Raw genomic sequence first — 23,476 nt, forward strand, 5'->3', positions numbered from 1 at the left:
GTAATAAAACGCACATTTCCAAACAGAGTGAATCTGAGCTTCCCTAAAGCCCCCTGAGAATTACGTCAGCTTTAACCATGAAACCGCTGGGTCTTTTTATTCAGAGTTTTCTTCAAAGCTCTGCCTGAATGGGGGGGGGGGGGTGAGGGACTGAGAAGGGGGAGGTAGAGGGAAGCTTTAGGTAAGGGGTTGTGAGGAGGCGCTCCTTGGGGGTGGGATGAGTCGCAGAGGGTGGGCGGGAGAAGGCGGACACTTGTGCACAGGAGGGTATTTCCGGCTCGAATTTCCATACGGAGGCTCCTTGAGTGGAACTTTTTTGGCGAAAACGACCCGTGCCAAAGAGCTAGGTGTGCGCGAGTGTACGAGGGCGCGGCGGGCTTCCCCACCTAGGGTACGGGTAGCATTCTCCACATCTTTGTGGGTCTCTGCGAGCCGCGCCGGCGGGGCTGAGGCTGCGCGGGGGCCGCCCCCGGTCCCCAGCCGGACACCCTGAACCGCAGCAGCCACAACAACAGGCTCGCCCGCAGACAAAGGGGCGGGCGCGGCGGGGCTGGCTCGCGCCCCCGGGCGGCGGGGACCGGGAGCGCGCGCTCCGAGCGCCGGGCTGGGGCCGCCGACGGCGCAGCGCAGACCCCGCGCGGGCCGGAGCCGCGGCGCCCGGAAGACCCGGCTCCGGGACGCAGACCCCGCCCGGGCTGGCTCGGCGCCGGGCTCCGGGCTTCCACTCAGTCTTTGACCCTCGGTCCCCGCCCGCTCCCCCCTCGCAGGCCGCACCACTGTAACCGCTGCCCCGGCCGCCGCCGCTCCTTCTCGGGCCGGCCGGCGGAGAGCGCAGCGCGGCGGGGCCGGCGGCATGGCTGTGTCTTGGAGGAACTGGCTGGCCAACGAAGGGGTTAAACACCTCTGCCTGGTAGGATGGCGGGCAAGGCTCTCCCTGCGTTTTGTCTCTCGTGCAGCAACTTTGATTCATTCTCTGAGCGTGCGCGGGTGGGAAGCTGGAAGAAGTTTCGCCTCTAATTCAAACGTTCTCAACTAACAAAACTTTCCGCTGTTAATACCTGGAGATAATACCACCACCTACCCCCCCCCCCCCCCCCACACCTCCCAATCGCATCCCGGCTCCAAAGGCATGGGAACTTTTCTGCACACTGATGGGAGAGCGGATGTGGAGGAAGGGAGAAGAGATCACTTTTAGTGAACACAACTTTTTCTTAACCCTTTAAACATCTTCCCCCCGCTTTACTCTTTCCCCAGATTGCTTCTGTTCGGTGTTGCATTTTTAACAACATGCAATTCTCCGGACGAGGTGATGTCACCGATTTCTTAGGCTCATTTTGTACTGCGGAGGATGTCTGCCGATCATTTGGGAGACTTCTTTGCAATCCAAATGCTTCATCTCAAGTGCAGAAACTGAGTTAAGATTTGCTTTGCTCTTTTCAGCTTTGTTTTCAGCCTGCTGGTTAATTGAAAATGCTTTCTGCAATTACTAACCCAGCTTCGTCTGAAAGTATTGTGTCCAACGAATGTACTTAAGGTTTCCATTCATCAAGTAATGTTTATTTTTAATTTTTGTTTTCTCTTTCTCTGTGATCTAGTTTATCTGGCTCTCCTTGAATGTCTTGCTTTTCTGGAAAACCTTCCTGCTGTATAACCAAGGGCCAGAGTATCACTACCTCCACCAGATGTTAGGGGTAAGTGGGACTTGGGTAACCTGGTAGATTGGGTTTAAGGTAGGCGGACACTGCTACCAGGCTTGGTCAGTTCTTCCATTTATTAAAGAAACCCTGGTTGTTCGCTTCAGAAAGGCTTGTCCTTTTCTGAAGTCGTCCCGTTTTCTTGATGCATCATTTACACTCATGTAGGTTAAAAGGACTAACTCTTTCAAGAACCAAAGATTCTATGTGCTAAAATGAAGGGAATGAACCTGTCAGAACAGGCTAGTAGTGCCTGAGAGAAGTTGCAGCTTCTTGTCAGCTGCCAAATGCCTTGAAGGATCTGCTTCTCCAGCAGGACCCACCAATGGTAGGCTTTTAGTTATCACTAATAAAGACTTCAGCTTGCGCATAAGCTTATCCAGAGGATTTCTGCACTGTTTCCTTTTACTGCCATTCCTCACAAAGTATGTGTCTGAAGCAGCTATTCATTTCTAGCCGTTTCTTAGCTTCTTACCCTAGGTTACTGGTTGATTATGGTTCCAGGGTTCTGGTCTAATATGAGAATGATATTGTGCAGAACTTTGTTCTGATTTATCTCATGTTAATATTTTTCCTTTTCTCTGGTCCATGGCGTTTCTGATCTCATTCTTTCCGTTCCTACTTGACTCCTTAACAGAAGACAGAGGCCTTGAGGACATCTCACTTTATATTAAGAGTCAGCATTTTCTGAGCAACAAGCAAGAAGAATAAAGTGTATTGAAAAATTTTAGAGCATCTGAAAAAAAATTTTGTCATTCCCTTTCATTGGGGAAGAGAACACATTCTAAATAGGAGATGCATTGTTTTCTTTTCTGTGGTTTAATGATGTTTTAAAATTAGGATTAGTTCACGTGAATTTAGTGGAACCAGCTTTGCATTTCCTACTTTACATTTATAGATCTTATTTATCTTCAGACTTCAGCTCGGAGAGTAGTGCTTGGCACATGCTAACTAAGACTGCCATCAATTGAGATTTAATTAACTGATGTTTTGTTTTATACAGTAAAGTACTATTTTTCATTATCTTTCGGTCACACAATTGATATTTTCGAAGTTTAACACCGATTTTTTAAAAGAGCTTATTTTTTTAGAGCTATTTAAAGTTCACAGTAAGATTGGCAGTAAGGTACAGAGATTTCCCCTATGTTCCCCTACCCACACACATACATAGCCTCCCCCATTATCAACATCCCCTACCAGTATGATACATAAGTTACAGCTGATGAACCTACATCGACACGTTATCGCCATCCAACACCTGTATTTTTAACTAATGGGTTAAGAAAAATGTTCTCAAAGATGAGACTTATTTTATTGGTAACTGTTAAAAATTATTTATTATTTTAGAGCAAGCAAGAGAGAGAGAGCACACACTGGGGAGGGGCAGAGGGGAAGGGAAGAGAATCTCAAGCAGACTCTGTGCTGAGTGTAAGCCCAATATCCAGCTTGATCCCACAATGCTGAGATCATGACCTGAGCTGAAATCAAGAGTTGGGTGCTCAACCAGCTGAGCCATCCAGGTGCTCCTCATTTTCTTGGTAACTCTTAAATCTGAACATTTCTTTCTCTTTCTCATTTAACCACCTTTCCATTTAACCATCTATCAAACTGTCATGAAACCCATGCTTTTCAAATGAGCACACGGAAAGGGAGCCCTTGTTCCTGCCCACAAGTTTCTTATAATCTAGTGGAAAATCGAACAATAAATACTTAAAATTGAATAAGCAAGTTAAGAAAAATTTTCTCTAATAAATATATGAAGATCTCTGACCTTTTAAATTTTTTTTCCCCCTTGTAAGTCCCCTTAGGTATGAATTAGTGAACACAGGATTTTTCAGTAGGCAGTATCTGACCTTTTATGTAACTATATGAATAACTTGGAGAAAGCTCAAAAGGGTTATGATGGCAAATTTTCTTGTCAAAAATGACAAATTTTTTAAAGGAGATATTTGTATTAATATACAATTTAAGAAGAGGCAACTTGAAGCCGGAAATGAACTTTGGATTTCATCTCTATGATATAGTTTAAGCTAAAATAATAACTTACTTAAAATTAATTATGTTGGAAACAAGCAAGTTAATTTTTATGAGCTTAGATTCTGTGTGACAACATCAAATTTATTTTGGTGACAAGTCAGATACGATGAAGGGTATACACATACACACACATATAACTCAACTAATTAAAAAAAATAATTATTATTTTTTTTCTCACCATCACATTCTAGTGCTTTTATTTGAATAATAAGACAGGCTAGGGAGATTCAATGGTGAGGCAAAGGAAAAAATGATAAAAGGCCTAAATTGAAAACTGTGAGTACAAAGTGCAACAAACAGATAGAAGAAGAGAGGGTTCGTTGTAAATTAGTTTTTATAGAAACCTAAGAATGATCATAGTGAGTTGACCCTTAGGCCATCCTGTCAGAAGTCAGCACTGTGTGAAAAGTCACTGTGGGGAGGAAAGGAATGGTTTTTCTCCTTGTCATCCTCCTGAAAAATGAAAGATGACTTCCAAACTTCTCAGTTTTCAGTAGTTACCTATAGGATGTTTTTCTCAACATTAATTTATCTAAATCATTTTGGAATGTTTTCAGTCGATATTTTTAGTGAAAAATGAACTTTATCTATGGTTTTACTATTTGCTTTATGAAGGAGGACTTAATTTTATTTGTCCTAGGCTTATTATTCTTAATCTTTTGATGATTATGGTATTACCTTATAGTGTAAGAATTGGCAGGCATCTTTCAAGTGGCAAAGAAAATAGAGTATAACAATGGGATATAATTAATCTTAAAATAAATACTTCTGACTCCCATCTTTTACATGTTTAATACTGATACTTCATTATTATTAACTTACTGCCTTAGTGCATTTTAGAGCCTACCCTCATGAGGACAAGGTCCCACTGTGATGAATTTTAGAAAGACTGAAAGGAACATAATAAGTGTTCTGATATTACAGATGTCTCTCTTTTTAAAAAATATTTATTAATTTATTTTAGAGAGAGGGAGAAAGAAAGAGAGCACGAGTGGAAGGGGTAGAAGGAGAGAGAGAGAGAATTTCAAGCAGATTCTCCATTCAGCCCAGAGCCCCAGGTAGGGCTCGATCTTATGACCTTGAAATCACAACCTAAGCCAAAACCAAGTCGGATGCTTAACTGACTCTGCCACCCAGGTTCTCCCATAAGTCTCTTGAAGGTGAACTTTAGATTCCTAAAAATAATGATGGTATTCCTGGAGATGAAATTACTACCATTTTAAAACACAAATCGAAGGAGTTCCTCCAGTTGCTGATTATTTTGATAATAGTCTTGAGTATAAAGATTGCCAGTATTCATCTTTAAAAGTAAGGTTACAGTAACAGTCATAGAAGTATGAGGGGGAGGGAAGGGTCTACAGAATATAGCCCATTTGCAAGAAGGCATAGATATTGACAAGCAGTTAATTCTTAGTAGTTGGAAATCTCTGCTTTCTACTGGAAACCAACTATGTATTAACAAATCTACAAATATTTGGTTTAAGCCAGGAAACCATTCTTCCCATTTTACACATGGGAAGAAGTAGGCTGAGGAAGCTGATGACTTGTTCAGCATCCGACCTGGGATGTGATTGCAGTCCTGTCTGACCTTTTTGCCTTTGCTCATGCTACACAGATTTTCAAAACACTTTACTGGCCCATCTCTGGTAGTTAGGCTACTGGTTACTATTACTCACCATCAGTGCTGTCCAACGGAAATGTAATGTGAGTCATGCAATTCAAATTTTTTCTGTAGCACGTTAAAAAAGTTAAAACTTCAGTGGCATTAAGTGTAATAATGTATTTTATTTAAAGTGATCTATCTAAACTATTGTATTGGATTGAAGTATTCAACATGGAGTCAATATTTTTAAAAATATCAATGAGGTATTTTAGGCTGTTGCCTAAATGTATTTTATACTTGTGCACATCATAATTCAGTCACCAGATTTTCATCAGAAGTACTTGACTTGTGTCTAGGTTTCATAAAATTTTACAAATAAAAAAGTGAATTGACATACCTAAGCTGTTCCAAACATATTTAAAAATTTTCTAATAACACAAAGAACTATTCGCTTTAAGTTTTAAACTTAAAAAAAAAAATACTAAACCTAAAAATTCAGTTTCTTGGTGGGCCTAGGCACATTTCAGTTGCCTAATAGCTGTGTGTGACTAGTGGTCACCATTTTGGACAGCGTAAGCATAGACTGTGGGAGAAGATATTCCTACTCCCATGGTCATACACACTTACCATTTTGTTTTACAGCAAACAGCTGACCACCAACCAGCCCAATAAAAAAAAAACATAGGGATATTGGTAGTGTTCTTACTCTCCCTCTCCAAAACAGGAGTTGATATCGGATGGGAAGTCATGGGCCCTTGTTATTTGTGGGTCACCTTAAGAATATCTCTGACTTCTCCCTAATCATCTGTGGTGGGGACCTTTGAGAGTGAAGGTAAACTTATTTAATGCTCAGAACTAGTGGCTTTATTTTTTACATCTATATTTATTTATATTTATGGGATGCTAGTGATTTGTTCTCCGTCCAGGATTAATGGTTTAAAAAAGTCACGTAAAAACTGACTGAGAAAAGAAGATCTTAACTGATGGAAGATAAAGTAACATTGAGGTTAATGTGTCTTCGTAGGAGTTTTCATCAGGACTGTTCTCTCCCAAACTGGTCTGACCCAGACCTGGAGGCAGCCTGGTCACGGCTGGTTTATGCCTGAGTTAATGTGCTAATCAGACTGTGCACTTCCTAGGAGATATTTAATTATGACATGCTGTGAGTTTTGGAATCTTAAAATTAAGCTAAGAAGAAGAAAAAAAAGTTCTTTTGAGGGAAGCCAAAACAAACACACGTACACATAAACTAACCAAGGAATAACCTCCTCTACCTTCCCATAACAAAATTTTAAATAAAGGAGTACTTTGATTTTTTTTTTTTTAAAGATTTTATTTATTTGTTTGACAGAGAGAGAAATCACAAGCAGGCAGAGAGGCAAGCAGGGGTTGGGGGGGAAGCAGGCTCCCTGCTGAGCAGAGAGCCCAATGCGGGACTAGATCCCAGGACTCTGGGATCATGACCTGAGCCGAAGGCAGCGGCTTAACCCACTGAGCCACCCAGGCGCCCGAGTACTTTGATTTTTTAAGATAAAATCTATTTTTGATTTATTTGTTTTCAAGGAATGGAAGATGCAGTTGCTTGCACTTTACTAGAAAGTCCTAACATGTTGTCACTGACCCTGAGAAATATGGATTTCTTCCCTAAATTTTTTGAAATATTGGGCAGTTTAACTCAATATATTATGGGTAGAAGCCCTCATACTGAAGTTCATCTATTTCTGAGTTGTATTTCTGATGTTTTAATAATTAACAGATATAATTTAATTGATAAGAACATCTTACTTTGAGAAGAGAATGTGTTTTATAGACCAGATTCAATGTGTTTTGGTTTTACTATCTTTTTCCTCCCAAACTAATGTTTGTATATAGAACATTCAGTTTCAACCTAGTTATTCTCATGGTGCCATGATGAGATGTTTAATTTTTTTTGCTTTGTCTCACAATTATTATTATTTTTTTAAGGATTTTATTTTTAAGTAATCTCTACACCAAATGTGGGGCTTGAATTTACAACCCCGAGATCAAGAGTCTCATGTGCTACCAACTGAGCCAGCCAGAACCTCCCCCCCAACAATTATTTTAGATCTACTGCACCATCATGAAGATCTTTTTTTTTTTCTTTTTTAAAGACTTTTATTGAGATACCTGTGTTAGTTGGAAAAAAGCTGGGAACATTGAGATTTTTTCTAGTCTCAGAGTGATGATCTATCTTTGGTTAATTATTATCCTTTAAGTGATTAAGAAATATTAACTAATTTACCCTCTCAAAAGTCCTAGAAGTTATATCATAATTAACAATTTTTGGAGACAGAAATCTGATGTCCTATGAATTTGTTAAGGTCAGAGATTAGACTGTCTGTGCAAATGCACCTAGGATTTTAAATCAGTATTGGTTTCATAGCTGACCCAAGCAGGTTTACTTCTGCTGAGAAGGAATATATACCATCTATGAGTTTTAGAAAAGGCTTGATCATTAATTCTTTTCATTTATTGCATAAAATATAAAAGCAGCTAGATTTGCCTAAGCATGCAGTGTGTTTCAATTCAGGGGATATTTTTTAACTGAATGGGTGATTTTTTGTTGTTGTTTGTTTTTATTCTTAGCATTCTGGTATCTGAAAATACTTTACTTCCTGTTTATTGGCGGGTGAAAGGACTTACTTTTACCCTTGATGCAATCGTTATAGTCTTAATCCTTTTACAGTATTGGAGACTCAGGATTTTAGACTTGGAATTAAGCTTTGGTATCTTTACATAGACTTCTTCCTCATTTTTCCAAACAGAAAGATGAAGTTGAAGTCATTTGCTCACCATCACCCACTGAATGAGTGGCTTGGTCACGATTCTGGTCTATTGATCCTCAGTCCAACAGTTAGTCTGTTATGATGAACAACTCTACGCACATACACATAAACAAATTAAACCCCACACTGTGTAGACCACTAGCTTTCCATCTTATGGGAAATGATACTTAAAGATGTTTAGCGATTTAAGAAGTTAAGATAATTTACTCCCAAGATAACATAATTTTCAGCATTATAGTTGTTTTAGATTTGTTTCAGACAAATTATCAAGGAATTTTTTATGAGACTTATTTTTATTTAAATTATTTCTGATTCCGTAATATTTTTTGGACTTAACAGCACTCAGTGTTTAACCTCTTTATTATATATAGCTGAATGTCCACTGCATAATTGTCTTTTATCAATACCAGCCAAAATAGCATAGAATTAGAAGGTAGAATTAATTTTAGAGAATTTCAACTCTACTTACTTCATTTTGTTATTAATAATATTAATGACATCAATAGTAGGTTATATTCATTGAGGACTGTCTAGTAAATAGGCTTTGTGTGGACTAATTTGCTTAAGATTTTCCATTCATCCTGTGGAGAAGATTTTTTTTTTTAAGCCATTTATTTATTTAAGAGAGAGAACATGAGCAATGGTGGGGAGGGAACAGAGGGAGAATCAGACTCCTTGCTGAGCAGGGAGACCAACTTGACTTGGGGCTCCATCCCAAGAGATCATGACCTGAGCGAAAGGCAGATGCTTAACTGACTGAGCCACCTAGGTGCCCCCAGAGTAGATATTTTTAATTTTTCACTTGAGCAACTGCATTAGGGAAGTTCTGTGACTTGCTAGTGAGTGACAGAGGCAGGACTCCAGCCCACACATCCTGGTTCCAGAACTTGTATTGTTAACTATTGTGCTCTTCTGTCTCTATGTGACATTATATTAGGCTGAACTACATGAATTGCTATTTAGATAAAGAATAATCAAATAACAGCCATTTCATATAGTTCAACCTGATAACAACTATTACCATTTACTAATCACATAGTATAGGCCAGATATAATTAGTTCTTTGCTCTTTCTTTATATAATTTCACTTACTCCTTTTATTTAAATTATCCTTGTAAGTAACAACCCTGGAAGATAGGAAGCATCACTTTTTAGGGGATTGAGAAACTGAGATTCTGAGTGGTTAGGTAATTGTCCCCAAGTCACACAACTAACCCCAGGAGAAGCCCTATTGGAACCCACATTTGTCTCATACTGAGGACCTTGTTTTCAATCACTGTGCACTCCCAGGGAGGTTCTGAGACAGATGGGGTTAAAACTGGAATTTTCTGATGTGTCCTCCCACTGGCTGTGCATCAGACTGTCTATATGTATGTTTGTGTGTTTTTGTATCGATAAGTACTCGATCAGGAATCAGGGGAAGAATATTGTTTATGGATTATTCTTAGACCTGGCACAGACCTGTAGACCTCAGCCTAACTGGTGCCTCCCACGCTAGTTTGCTCAGGCGTCCATAACAAAGTACCACAGACTGGACGGTCTAACCAACAAAAATGCGTCTCCTCACAATTCTGGAGGCCATATGCTTTATGCTTTCTCTCCCAGCCTGAGGCAGAAGAGCTTGTAGAATGACTGAATGTTATAGGGATCTTACGGATTAATCTAGTTCATTTAGCTCCTTTGACAGATGAACTTGGTGAAAATAAATGTCTCCTTTATCAAGTCAGTCTTTTAATCTTAGTCAAGTTTTCTAATTCATCATGCTCAGCAATGTGATGATCTTAAAATTGATTTTAAGAGTGCCTAGGTCATACTGGGGAAGAAAATAAAATATTCAAAAAACAATCAAATAAAGATCATTAAACCGTGAGCTAAATGGTTATGAGTTTGAATCCTAGCTCAGGCCTTTATCTCCCTTGATGATTCTGGTAAATTTCTATTCTGAGTGTAAGTTTAACTCATTTGTGAAGTTGAGTTTAAATCTTTCCCTCAGTTTATTTGTGAAGATTACATGAGAAAATGTGGGTGAAATGCTTAGCACTTGGTACATAAGTACTCAGCAAATGATAGTTATTACTGTAATTAGGTAGTGTTATTTAGCATTCCTAGTATTAATAGCACTGAATAGGATTATTATAAATTATTTATGCTTGTAAACAAAAATAAGAGCCAAAATTCATTGAAATGTTCTCATGGACACAGATTGTATTACTTTTTTTTTTTTTTTTAAGATTTTGTTTATTTGGGGGAGAGGCTGTGTGCGAGAGAGAGAGAGAGAGAGAGCGAGCGAGAGCGAGAGCGAGCGTGTGCACACAAGCTGTGGGGAGGGGCAGAGGGAGAGGGAGAAGCAGGCTCCCCACTCAGCCAGAAGCCCTTGCACACTGGATTCCAGGACCTGGGATCATGACCTTGAGCCTAAGGTAGACACTTAACGGACTGAGCCATCCAGATGCCCTGAATTGCATTCTTTATACATTTTTTTTTCAAAAGATTTTATTTATTTATTTCTCATACAGAGAAATAGCGAGAACAGGAAACATCAGCAGGGAGAGTGGGAGAGGGAGAAGGAGGCTTCTCACAGAGCAGGGGCCTCGATGTGGGGCTTGATCCCAGGACCCTGGGATCATGACCTGAGATGAAGGCAGATGCTTAACAACAGAGCCACTCAACTAGTCCATAAGGTAGATTCTATTACATAAGGAGAAACTAACAAATTATAAATAACTTGCTTGTGGGATAAAGTACCAAGGATAAAAACCATTATATAATAGGTGTTCCCCCAGATGCCAATTCTCCTCTTTCCTTCCCTCTTCTCTCCTTCATAGCCACACGTGACAGTTCACCTAACTGAAACATGATGAAACTGTTCTACGTATCTCAGAGTGTCATGTTGAGTATAAGATGATACAAAGGTTAGGAAAGTACTTTGAATAATTGAAAACATCATGGATGTGAAAAGTAGTTATTCTTTACTGTTGCTGCGTCCTGTCATTTTTCCCAGCTTTTAAGGCTCCAGCCATGGCACAATGACAGAGCTCCTCCAGGGGTCAAAAGCAAAGTCATGGAGAAAGGAATGAGGGACAAGTGTCAGATGGCCTTTCATATTCAATATGCATTACATTTACAGTATTGACTCTTGAAATGAGATCTTGATGGTTTGTGACATGTTGTAATTAATAATTTGTGCTAAGGCATGAACTTAGCCTTAAGACTTAAGCCTTAAGAATTTAAGACTGAGACCTTAGTAGAAGAGCAGATGACTTAGGTGGGGAGTGGGTCTCACTTCTTAGTATCCACATTTTAAAGCAACTTTGTGATGTGATAACAAGCAAACAATGTGGTAAAAATAAGTGTGAAAATTGGTTTCTTTAGTGCTTTGGCAGTGGTACTAAAGAAAAAGTAGATTAAGGAGAAGATGGACTTTGCATGATCGATAGAATGTTTACGTATTTAGAAATTGAGAACTTGAATTTGATAATGACTTCATTTGATAAATGAATCAAATACAAGTTCTATGGGAAATTGGTTTAAATCACATGATTTAAGGGTTTTCTGAATTTGGGAAATTGTTAAAGGTCTTCCGACACATCCCAAGGATATCAGAGGTCTTCGATAGTTTAAGGCAAGAAGAGATGTGTGATGTACATAAAGTAAAAACATTTTATACACCTGAAATTTAAGAAGAAAAGTGGGCACTTCAATACTAAGATAAATATAAGAAATGATTTATGATGAATGCCTTTCTGACTAGATTCCTTTTTCTGGTGATAAGATGATCCAATAGTTGATTTCAAAGGGCCACTAATTTTGTTTCATGTGATCTTTGAAAGCTCAGGTGCATTGGAAGGATACAAAGGGGTAGTGATCCAAACAAATTTCTTTTGATTCTCTATGCTAATTTCCTCCACCCCCCATTTCTCTCTCTTATGGGCCTTCTAATTACCTGCATAACTTGCTGTTACCTTACCTTGAATGAAAACATTGATTTCCAGGCTGGTGAGGGTGACCCAAGAGAATCGTGGTACAAGAAAAGAACCACCCCTTGTGAAGATGCTGAAAATAGGGTGATAAGAATGCATTTACCTCTCACTGATCTCCTTGGGCCAAGTTGCTTTTGAGAAGTTACTTTGGGCCTTTGAGCTTTGTTAATTCTCTCAGTTTGAAAAGCATGGACCCAAAAGCACATTTATAAAGTGCTTTGAGTCATGCAAACAAAGGTAAAGAATATGTTTTTATTCCCACTTCCACCCCCTCCCTTCTGCCCCCCCCCCCCCCAAATATCTAAAGGGAAAACTAAGCAAATATCATCAGTGGTCTATATTAATGGGTTCCAGTTGGAAAAGAAAATGACTCATATTAAGCCACAAGAATGCAGAGCTTCCATTGCATGTTCTTCCACTCAAGAAAAGGCATTTGCTGTTGGGCATTGTCTGTATTACATTTGTTACCTCCCATGGAAGTTCTCTGTAGGGTTGGAGCTTGGCTTGGACTATGTAGAACCCATCATTGAACTATTTTTGATCTCGTATGTTTTGTAAAACATAAGAGAAGGGGAAATGAGTCAAATGAACATCTGACAGGAGTTTACGATCACAATGGCTCTATAGAGTTTACTTAATTTTGGTTTGCCTGATGAGAACTAGTCTTTGACTTGTACTGATTTTAAAGCTTAGACATGTTATTCTCAAAGAAGAAAATATATTTTGTACAACCCAATTTTTTAGATTTATAACATTTGTTCAAGTCTTCTATGACACATGTAAAAATTCTTGTAAAAACTCTGTTACCACCTTTTCCTAAGCATGTAATGACGATTAGTTTAAATTTCAAATATAGTAACACCTGGGAAAATTCCAAAGTTTAATGAAAACAATACAATGTAATGAACAATGAATGTAAGAACATGGATTTTTATGGACAAGTTGACTAAAGTGGAAATTGAGACTTTATCTTATAACAAATGTATCTTTAAATGATTTATTGGAACCTCCAAAGCCTTAAGTTTCCTCAATTTTAAATGGAGAATTATATTATGAAATTGAATTACCTAAAAATTCCAGTATTGAAATAGTCTGACTTAAAAAAAAAAGATGGCAGTTTTGCATAGTTTAACCTAGTATCTCTTACAGGCTTTTGTTTTGTTTTGAAGAGAGGATTAAGTAGGATGAGGAAGAAATGCGTGTGAGGCCTTCAAAAAGCATGATTTCCCTTCTTGCTAATGGCAAGTTAGAGTAGACTATGCTGGAGTCATTTCTTTTAGGCGACACTTTTGAAGTTAAGAATGTTTTGATGTTGAAATCTACTTGTAAATGGCCGCTAATGACAAAATTTCCAGCAACTAAGAGACATTAACTCCTAATTTCAGACAGTGTATATATTATGAATTGTTTAAAGAGATATTTTGCAAGTGGCAGTGTGTTTTGTTAATTAGAATTTCAAAACGATTGACGCTCACAATTAATTGCTTTTTAACTGGTAATGGGGTTTTCAAGTTCTATCAATTTTTTGGCCTTTTAAAAGCTTTCTATCAAACCAACCGAAGATTGAAGTACACACAAAGAGAGCTAATTTTAAAGGACATTAGCAGTGACTCTTTGTAAAAACAAAGGATTTAAAAAGCTATGTTTTGGATTTCAGGTACCGAGTATTTAAACATGTATCTTAGTTTGTAGCCGACTGTCTTCCTGGGCCTTTTCCTTTCTTCATCATTCATTTATTTATTAATTCATTGTGTAATTACTCCTCATTCTCCAAATCCCCAGTTCCTTTTTCCTCCCGACAACAGGAACATTTTTAACATGCTGACATGTATCCTTCTATTGTTATTTTATTTGCATGTTTCTTTGAATTCACCAAAATGGTATTATGCATAGACTCATTCTGTTTCTTGCTTTTTTTCCATCTGGTATTAGGTTTTTAAAGTCTGTCATGGGAGTATGCGGTTCTTTGGGGTTTTGTTTCTAATTGCTACACAGTATTCTGTGGTTCCCATCTGCCACAGTGGACTTGCCCATTCTCCCAGAAAGAGACCCTTCGATTTCCTCTGATTTCCTGTGACTTAATCATGACTTATGACTTTATCACAACTAAACATCATGATAAACATAAAGCATATTCTTAGAGTACAGATATTATACATTAGTTTCCAGGTTTTGTGATTTAGAAACTTTGCCCAATCCCTGGAGGACAAGTAATCTGTTCATACTGTAACAAAAGTACCCATTTTTGTTAGGATATTTCTATATACTTGTTATAAAGGTTTTTAGTGCGATTGAGATGACATTGGATGTGATCACACTTGGTACAACTTTAAATATTGATATTCAGTTGTAGTAACTGGTTTTCAGTGAGAAGTCTAAAGGTTATTGGATAACTAAAGGGAAGAATGCAGCAAGTATTTAAAGTTATTATTTGATTTCTGTATTCCTATGGTTTTTTTTCTTATGTATTGCATATGATATTAACCATTTAAACAAAAAACCTACCCATATAAACAGTTACAGTAAAAACAGTATTACAGTTATTATTAATAACACATATAACATCAGACTTAGAGGAAATGGCAAGGGGGCACTGGGTGGTATAGTCGGTTAAGCCTCCAACTCTTGGTTTCTGCTCAGGTTGTGATCTCAGGGTGCTCAGAGGGAGCCCTGTGTCAGGTTCCTTGCTCAGTGCAGAAACTGCTGAAGTTTCTCTCTCCCTCTGCCCCTCCCCATTGTGCTCTCTCTCTCTCTCAAATAAATTTAAAAATCTTAAAAAAAAAAAAAAAAGAAGAGATATAGGAAATGGAATAAATATAGAAGAAAACATTAAAAGGATAGGTGAATAGAGTGGAATGGATTACAGAAAAGTAAACAGACACGTCACAGCAATGATTCATCCAAACTGTCTGAGCTGCAAAGTGTAATATAATAGACAGCTATATGGACCCAGAGACCAAGCAAGGTTACGAAGGCTGTGGGATGGAGTGTGCTTGGAAGGTTATTTCTTTTCTTTTCTTTTTTTTTCATGGTAGCATATGAGGGTTTTCTTTATTAATACTGTAATATATGTAGAAATACTTTATTTTTTTTCTCTGAAACGCTTTGGTAAATATTTTAAGAGCACATAAGCTGACCAAGCTGTAAGAAATGTGCGATGCTCTCTGTCACAAGGGAGCTGTGGTTTGGATGATATCTAATGTGTGGGCCCCACTTAAGTTGCAGTAGTGTGCAAGAATCGCTGTCTCTGACACCCTTCCATTACCCTGGTAGTTCTGTTCATTACTTGGAATCCCCCTTTTCCTTGCCAGCTATAATGTCACTTCTTATTTCCCCTCTTCCCCCCACTCACACATTTCCCCTCTTTCCTGTTCCTGTCCTGTTATGTCCTATTCCGTTCTATCCTGTCCAATCTTACCCTGTCCAGCCTCGTCCTATTTTGTCCTGTCCTGTCTTGTCCTATTCGGTCTTCTTCTGTCCCATTCTATTCTGCCCTTTACTGTCATGTCCTGTCCTATCTTACACTGTCTTATTGATCCTGAACTTGAAGTAAATATCTTCTTGTTTATCAAAGGCTGGAAAAAAAAGAGCCCAGTAGCTTAATGTCCTTCTTCTGGAAACTATCACCTTAAGCCATGGAAATATTTGCAAGATAATTTGTAAAGTTTGTCATGGATTTTTCAGTATGCAAATAATGCATCCAATTAAGGAGGAAAATGGACAAATGCACAAAAGTTGAAATAAAAGGAAAATTGCCTTTCAGTATTTGCTTTTCAGTATTTTAAGATAATATTTCTCCTCAAATTGTACTTCTAAGACTTTCCCCCCACTCCATTTTACTTACAAAATAATCTTTCTTGTGACTTTCAGGTTTATTAAATCTTTTTCATATTTGTTATAGAAAATGGGAGGAAATGCAAAAAAAAAAAAAATCATCTCAGAACCCACACCTAACCACCATTAACATTTTGGTTATTTCTTAATTAAAAGTTTTTTCTTTCTTTTTTTTTAAATAATATGATTAGAATAAACAGTTTTATATTCTTCTTTTAACATGCAGCGTTAAATATTATATTAGGTTTATTTTTATTATATTATCACATATAGTTCAAAAATACATTTTTTATTTTTAATATTTCATTGAATAAATACAAACATACCTGTTGCAAACACTCCCCAAATTTCGGACATTCAGATGGTCTCTATTAACCCAGAAAATGCTATGAAAAACATCATTGTATAGAATACCTCCCTTGTTTATATAATCATGTCCTTTGGATATATTATTAGAAATTCAAAGTGTATTAACCCATTTAATTTTATTTATTGCAAATTTTCATTGTGATCTATCCATTTAGTTTTTGGTACTTAATTGGTAAATTCATTACATTTCAAAAGAAACACATGCTTCTCTGTACATTGAATACTGATGTTACCATAGAAAAAAATTAGGAATTCTCCTTTATTTCTATATAATCTATGTTACATACAGATACACATTTTGCATGTGCATATTATTAATTCATTTCCATTATGCAAGTTTAACTTATTTTCTGTGGCTAAAGACTGTCCAATAATGTAGAGATAATTTTTTTCATTTCTCTACTGTTAACCAATTTGTTCCTAGTCTTTTTGTTTTTATCAGATGCCATACTGCAGTGTATCCTTATAGAAATTTTTATGTACACTTGGACAAGTATTTCTGTATGCCACTTTATTTTTTTTAAGAAATTCCGAAGTGAGGGGGATGGAAGGGTGGGGGAAAAAAAAAGAAGTTCCAAAGTGAGATATTTTGGAGCTATTAAATGTTAGTTTTTTTAGGGAAAAAAAAAGATTATTTTTGATTTATATTTACTCTCTTATACCTATTTATCATCTTACATTTGATGTAATGCCTTGTTCTACCAGGAGATGAACTAGTGTGGACTACTGTGTGCTGACCAATTAAACTCTGAAGAATTTGTTGGAAGAGTCTAATGCTTAGAAGTGTATGCGTCAGGAGCGCCTGGGTGGCTCAGTGGGTTAAAGCCTCTGCCTTTGGCTCAGGTCATGATCCCATGGTCCTGGGATTGGGCCCTGCATCGGGCTCTCTGCTCAGCGAGGAGCCTGCCTCCCCCCCCCTCTCTCTCTCTCTGTCTGCCTCTGTGCCTATTTGTGATCTCTGTCAAATAAATAAATAAAATCTTTTTTTAAAAAAAAGAAATGTATGCATCAGGAAGTTTAGGTGAATAGTTTATACCAGACAATCCATTCAGTCCATTTTACTGAGTACCTACTCTCTCAGCCATTTTAGCCATTTTGATACACCTAGAGTTTTCTCAGAATTAATATCTTATTGGAGACAGTATTTTTTTTTTTTTTCAAAGAAAGACTAAGAGAAATTTAACTGGATTCAAAGTTGAAAGTTATAGTTAAAAGACATGCTGAGTTAGCTAAGATTGCTAGTATTTTGAGGATCAAGATAGAACTTAAAGACAGTTTCATAGATTAAAATAATAAGAGTCGTTAACAAACAAGATTGAGTTCAGGAGAAATAAAATGGTAATGAGAGAAATGAGAGTAATGAGAGAAAAATCTTAATATAAAATATTCTGTAGTCACAGTATGAGTTTTATCTATTTATTAATTTTTAAGATTTTATTTATTTGACAGAGTGAAAGAGCACAAGCAGGGGGAGCAGCAGGCAGAGGGAGAAGTAGACTCCCCACTGGGCAGGGAGCTGGACACGGGACTCGATCCCAGGACCCTGGGATCATGACCTGAGCTGAAGGAAGACACTTAACTGCCTGAGCCACCCAGACACACCCACTGTATGAGTTTTAATATATGTTGTTAAGGATAGTTTGATTACAAGACTAACCAAATGAGGGTGTACCATTGCTTTGACTGTTATTTCCTTTCAAAATTATTCTAGTATATCTGTTTGGCTTCCAAGTTTTAGGAGGAATGTTGAGAAATTAAAAATGGTTTAAGGATGAGGAAGAATGATGCAAGGTTTTGGAATGATTGTTCCTGATGAAGAGTAGCTGAGATGTGACTAAATAAATATCCTGTAATTGTGATCAGATGTGCTGGACCTGTGACGGAAGAAAAACAGGGCCTGTCTCAACTTCCTAGCCAACCATGCTCTCCAAAATACATGCCATTCCTTGGTGCCTTTCCCTGTGCATGGCAAATTTCTGTAGGAGGAGGAACTGTAACAATGACATAAAAGCAAATGTGCTGTAATTCTTGAGACCCTTGTTCTTGTGCTGTAGATAGGAGTAGATTATAAGAGATGAGCATGAAAATCTATAGAAATATCATGGGTGAATTAAAAAAAATCCATTTTTTCAGCGAAAGAGATCAAGCCATTTTCATTTGATTTGTTTTTACCTTTTAGAATAGTTCTACAGGAGAAAGTGGAGCAAGTTTTGACTAGTGTTTTGTTAAGTTCTCCAGTTCTAGGTTTTGGAGACAATAACCTTGGTAGGGGTCACAGGTATTAAGTGTGATAAAAATATGCTTTTTAATGTGGTGATCTGTTTAGTAGATGGCATTGCGTGTAGAAACCCATGAATGTATTTAATGTAGTTCTGGATCTCACTTAGGTTGAACTTCAACTTTTGCAGACAGACTCATTGTTTAGAAGTGAATCTATTCTGCTCTCTGGGTTTTTGGCACAGGAAAGACAAGATAGACAAAATCTAGACAGAAATACCATGTTACAATCTTGCTTTCTTCTTGTCTAAGAACTGTATTTCTTTCTTTCTTGTAATAGACTTCTAAGGAAGGAGTACATACCTACTGAAAATGGAAGAAAGTTTACTTCTAGAAAGGATGGAATGATGAATGATGGTGTATAAAAGGGAAGATCTGGGTTAAGCATAAGGAAATCTGCATATGAAGTCAGGATGGATTCTATTTTTTTTTTTTTTTTTTTTTGGTGGCCCCTTTAATCATATGGAAACAAAATCTACCCCCCACCCCACTCCATTCCTGGCTGCATTTTTTTTTTTTTTTTTTTTTTTAAGAACTGATAGCTTCTTTAGAAACAGTGTTTAAAAAAAAAAGTTTATAGATTGAAAGAGAGGTCAATGTGAGTCAAAAATTACATCATAGTTAAATTCTTCAGGGCAGTTAGTTGACAGAAATCAGCTAGGATCATTTGGCATGAACTATAGTTCATAATGGAATGAGGGGACATTCATGAGTTTTTGGATATACCCCAAGACCACTGAATTGCTAGTTTATTTTGGAAGTTTTTAAAGAAATAATTACTCCAATTATTATTAACTGCTTTCTGATAGTTCATGGCATGTTATTCATTATTGTTTTCATATGAAGCCTTATCAAAATAGGTAATCAACTTTTTGAAGTAACTTTTCATTGAAATGTCATTTTTAAGAATCATTAAGTACGATCCTGTCTGTATGAAATGCCTATCATATTCTTAATTCATACCCCTATTATACTATATTAATAGTGCACACTGAAATTTTAGTTAGGACCACAAGTTTGATTTTAGAGGGATAGGGAAAATAAATTTTCTAATTTTCTGCCATGGACCATTTTGGTGATTATAAAGACGACAGAAAGTGCTTACTATTGCTTTGGAAAATTGTATGGACTACTTTATGGAGTAGTCTCTTTTTGCTCATGTTTCTGTCTCAATTCTACTTAGACTTTCATTGCTAAAAGCATATTTTCTCTGAGGAGTTTTTTTTTTTTTTTTTTTTTTTTTTCAAAATAATTTTCACTATTAATGAGCATGCACTTTTGAGGTCCCCAACAATAAGAGGCATTTTGGGCATTGCCACTCAGCAGTGCTTGCCACTTGCTAGCTTTTGGGGGAAAACAAGGAGATAAATAGGTAAAATATTCTAATACAACATCTCAAGTACTCTAAAGGAAATAAAGGTTGGAAGAGGTGGAATGCCGTCCCAAATAGAAGAAATGACAAACACCATGAGCTAGGGACAGTGAATGAAGATATGTGGTGAAAATTCAGAAAAGGAGCTTATTACTCTGGTAATACCTCCAGGAGCTGCATTAATTGTAAAAGGATGGCCAGTGAGCCCTATGGGATCATCAATTTGGCTTATTTACAGACTTTTAATATAAGTTGGTATAAAAAGTTTTGGATTAGATGACCTATACAGACTCATCAAAGAGCTACAGTGGCCCTAAAGATTTTTTAAAAGTGAGTCTCTTCTGCTGTCTGGGCTTTTGGCACAGGAAAGACAAGATACACAAAATCTAGACAGAAATACCAATTTAAATCTTTAAATTGGGCATGCAGTTCTATCAAGTAAATCCTAATCTCAAGAATGGTGGCAGTTGGGGAAATGGAGGCAGAGTTTTCATTCTTGGGCACTATGGCATGATGGAGAGAACAGGTCTGAGTCTAACACTAGATGTAAACTACATTTCTTGGGTGATCTCTTTTGGTCTTGATTATTTATTTCTTAATTTCCAAAATGAGAACACTGAAGGATCATTTCATAGACTCATTCATTCAACCACCTTAAAGTTATTGAACACCCACTAATTGCTTAGGAATTTTCTTGAAATCTTTAGAATCAGCCAAGTGCAATAAAACTCATCTCCCATAGCTGCAACTAGAATCTTAATTCTTGGGGTGCCTGGGTGGCTCAGTGGGTTAAGCCTCTGCCTTCGGCTCAGGTCATGATCCTGGGGTCCTGGGATCGAGCCCCACATCGGGCTCTCTGCTCAGCAGGGAGCCTGCTTCCTCCTCTCTCTCTCTGCCTGCCTCTCTGCCTACTTGTAACCTCTGTCTGTCAAATAAATAAATAACTCTTTAGAATCTTAATTCTTCAGAGCTGAGGATGGAAAAACAGGCTAGGAAGAAATTATTTGTAGGAAGGCATGCCTTAAGAACACCTACATTTTGAAACTAGAGCAGGTTAGTGGATGGGATTATGAAAATAGCTTCTGCTGACTTTTTACTAGATGCTGGGTACCATACTAGGTACTAGATATACTTAATACTCACAATAACTCGTTGAGGTTGATGTATTGTTTTTATTTTATAGATGAGGAAAATGAGACAGGGTAAGAAAATCTATCAGGCCACACAGCTCAAAAAGGTGTTTTAAACTCGGGTTTGTTTGACTTTGAAGTGCATTCTAAAACAGCGATTGCCAAGCCTGGGTGTACCTCCTGGGGCCCCCTCTCCAGATTTAAAGAATGAAAATTTCAGAAAGTACAGCGGAGATGTGTTTATTTGTAAATAGTTCATCCAGTGATTTCAGTGTTCAGTCAGAATAGGAAAATATTCTGTAAAGAGTTACACAAAATGACAGGGAAAAGTACTGGTGGGAAAACAGGTAAGCAATTGAAAGAGTAAGGAAGTATTACAGTTTGGAAAGTTCACTAGGCAAGATGTCTGGATTCACATCTCTGTTCTGGGGATTGATGTGTTCTTAGGAAACGTCAGATAGCCTAGAGGTGGGCCTGGGTTCTAAACTGTGTTTCTTCCCACAGCAGCATGTGAATAGTGGCAAAAAGAAGGTTGGGCTGAATGATGTGTAAAGCCCCATAAACGAACTACAATTCTGTGGCTATAAAATATGTGAGAATTAGGGGTTGTATAGGCTTCATTTGGTTTGAATAAAAAGAATCAACAAAATTGATCTTAATGAGTACAAATTTACATAGTTTTAAACAAACACAAAATGCCAATCCAGAATATAAAATAATTTGTTATAAACCTCTATGGTAATTTTTATTTTTTTCCTGGAAATAGTTGACTAATTGTTGACTCACTGAGAGGTAGCTACAGAAAAATGACCAGTTATTAAAACTTACTTTTAATACTTCTCCAGCCTTTTCAAAGCCCTTTAGACAAGGGTGTTGCATAGATGTTTACATGTAGAATGTCATATTCCCTCAAAATTGTTGAGAAAATTACCATTTGAGAGCAAAATGTTCATTTGAAAGTTAATTTACTAGAAAAGGTAGTTTGCAGGTCAACAATTTCAACAGGGTTTTGATACACTTTAATAGCATTGTCAAGAACCTAGGTGAAGATGTGGAGAACACGAATGTAAAACTTTTAGCCAAAGCAAAATTGAGAAGGAAACATGTCAGAATATCAGGTTGATGGGGTGCCTGGGTGGCTCAGTGGGTTAAAGCTTCTGCCTTCAGCTCAGGTGATGATCTCAGGGTTCTGAGATAGAGCCCTGCATCGGGGTCCCTGCTCAGTGAGAAGCCTGCTTCTCCCTCTCCTTTTATCCCTGCTTGTGTTCCCTCTCTCACTATGTCTCTCTGTGTCAAATAAATAAAATCTTAAAAAAAAAAAGATTTTATTTATTTATTTGTCAAAGAAAGAGAGAGAGAATGCACAAGAAGAGAGAGCGGCAGGCAGAGTGAGAAGCAGGCTGTCTGCGGAGTGACGAGCCGGTTCACGGCTCCATCCCAGGACCCCGTGATCATGACCTGAACTGAAGGCACCCACTGAGCAGGCTGATCCACTCAGGTGCCCCAAGACGAGCATTCTTAATATGACCTACACAATCCAGCAGGCCTCCCCCTTCTCCACGTTTATGTTGTAATCACCTTCCATTTCCAATCCAACCACGCTGAGCTACTATTAAATTCTCATATGTACACTATGCTCCCCTTTGCTGCATCAGTTCTCATGCTGTTTTTTTCTTCTGTATAGGTGTCTTTCTTATTTTTGAGTGACTTGTACTTTTACCCTCAAAATCTCAGTTCACTTTTCACTTAATCATGGCAACCTTCCTGACCTTATTTGGTTTTCATTTCCTGTTACACATGCTCATGCTCTGTATTTCTTATTCACAGCATTGATCATTTTAGAATTTATGTTTGATTGTGTAGCTATGTGATTCGTGCCTGTTTTCCCTACTAGAATATAAACATCCTAGGAACAGACATTCTCTGTTTTTTGTTCATGATTAAACTCCTGGTGCCATGGGATATGTGTATATCACAATAAATATGTATTGAGTGACTAATGTAAAGTGGAACTTACTATGGAAGCACAGAGGAGAACATTCAGAGAAAGGATGTGATATTGTGACCCCAAGGCAATAAATTATTTTTATATAGTGCTTGCATATTTTGGACTGGTTTTACTTTTCACAAAAGTTCTAAGAACTAGGATTACTGTATCATATATATTATATTAATTTTAAAAATAAGAACATTTATCCTTAATTTTACAGAAAAGGACAGTTAACTAGCTCAAGATGAATAGTTATTAAGTAGTAGATTTAAGATAAGAAACCATGTATTTGAGATTTTAGGAAAATTGCCATGCACTTGTTATACCCAGATGTTATATTCTTTTATAACTTGCTTCAAATGGCATATGTTCTTATGATGTTC

The 23,476-nt window shown here is 37.5% G+C and overlaps 1 protein-coding gene across 1 annotated transcript in view; it reads left to right on the forward strand.

The window, feature by feature from the left end:
• The first annotated feature begins 619 nt into the window (after positions 1–619).
• Positions 620–23,476, forward strand: part of NOX4 (NADPH oxidase 4) — a 79,203-nt gene continuing 56,346 nt past the window's right edge. The window contains exons 1-5 of the mRNA XM_082682357.1: positions 620–910; positions 1,596–1,691; positions 2,332–2,370; positions 11,717–11,791; positions 21,157–21,175. Coding sequence (XP_082538483.1) covers positions 854–910; positions 1,596–1,691; positions 2,332–2,370; positions 11,717–11,791; positions 21,157–21,175 — 286 coding nt within the window. The 5' untranslated portion in view covers positions 620–853. The remainder of the gene's footprint in view (positions 911–1,595; positions 1,692–2,331; positions 2,371–11,716; positions 11,792–21,156; positions 21,176–23,476) is intronic.

This window comes from Mustela nivalis (genome assembly GCF_964662115.1).
Source record: "Mustela nivalis genome assembly, chromosome: 9".
Classification (NCBI taxonomy): Eukaryota; Metazoa; Chordata; class Mammalia; order Carnivora; family Mustelidae; genus Mustela; species Mustela nivalis.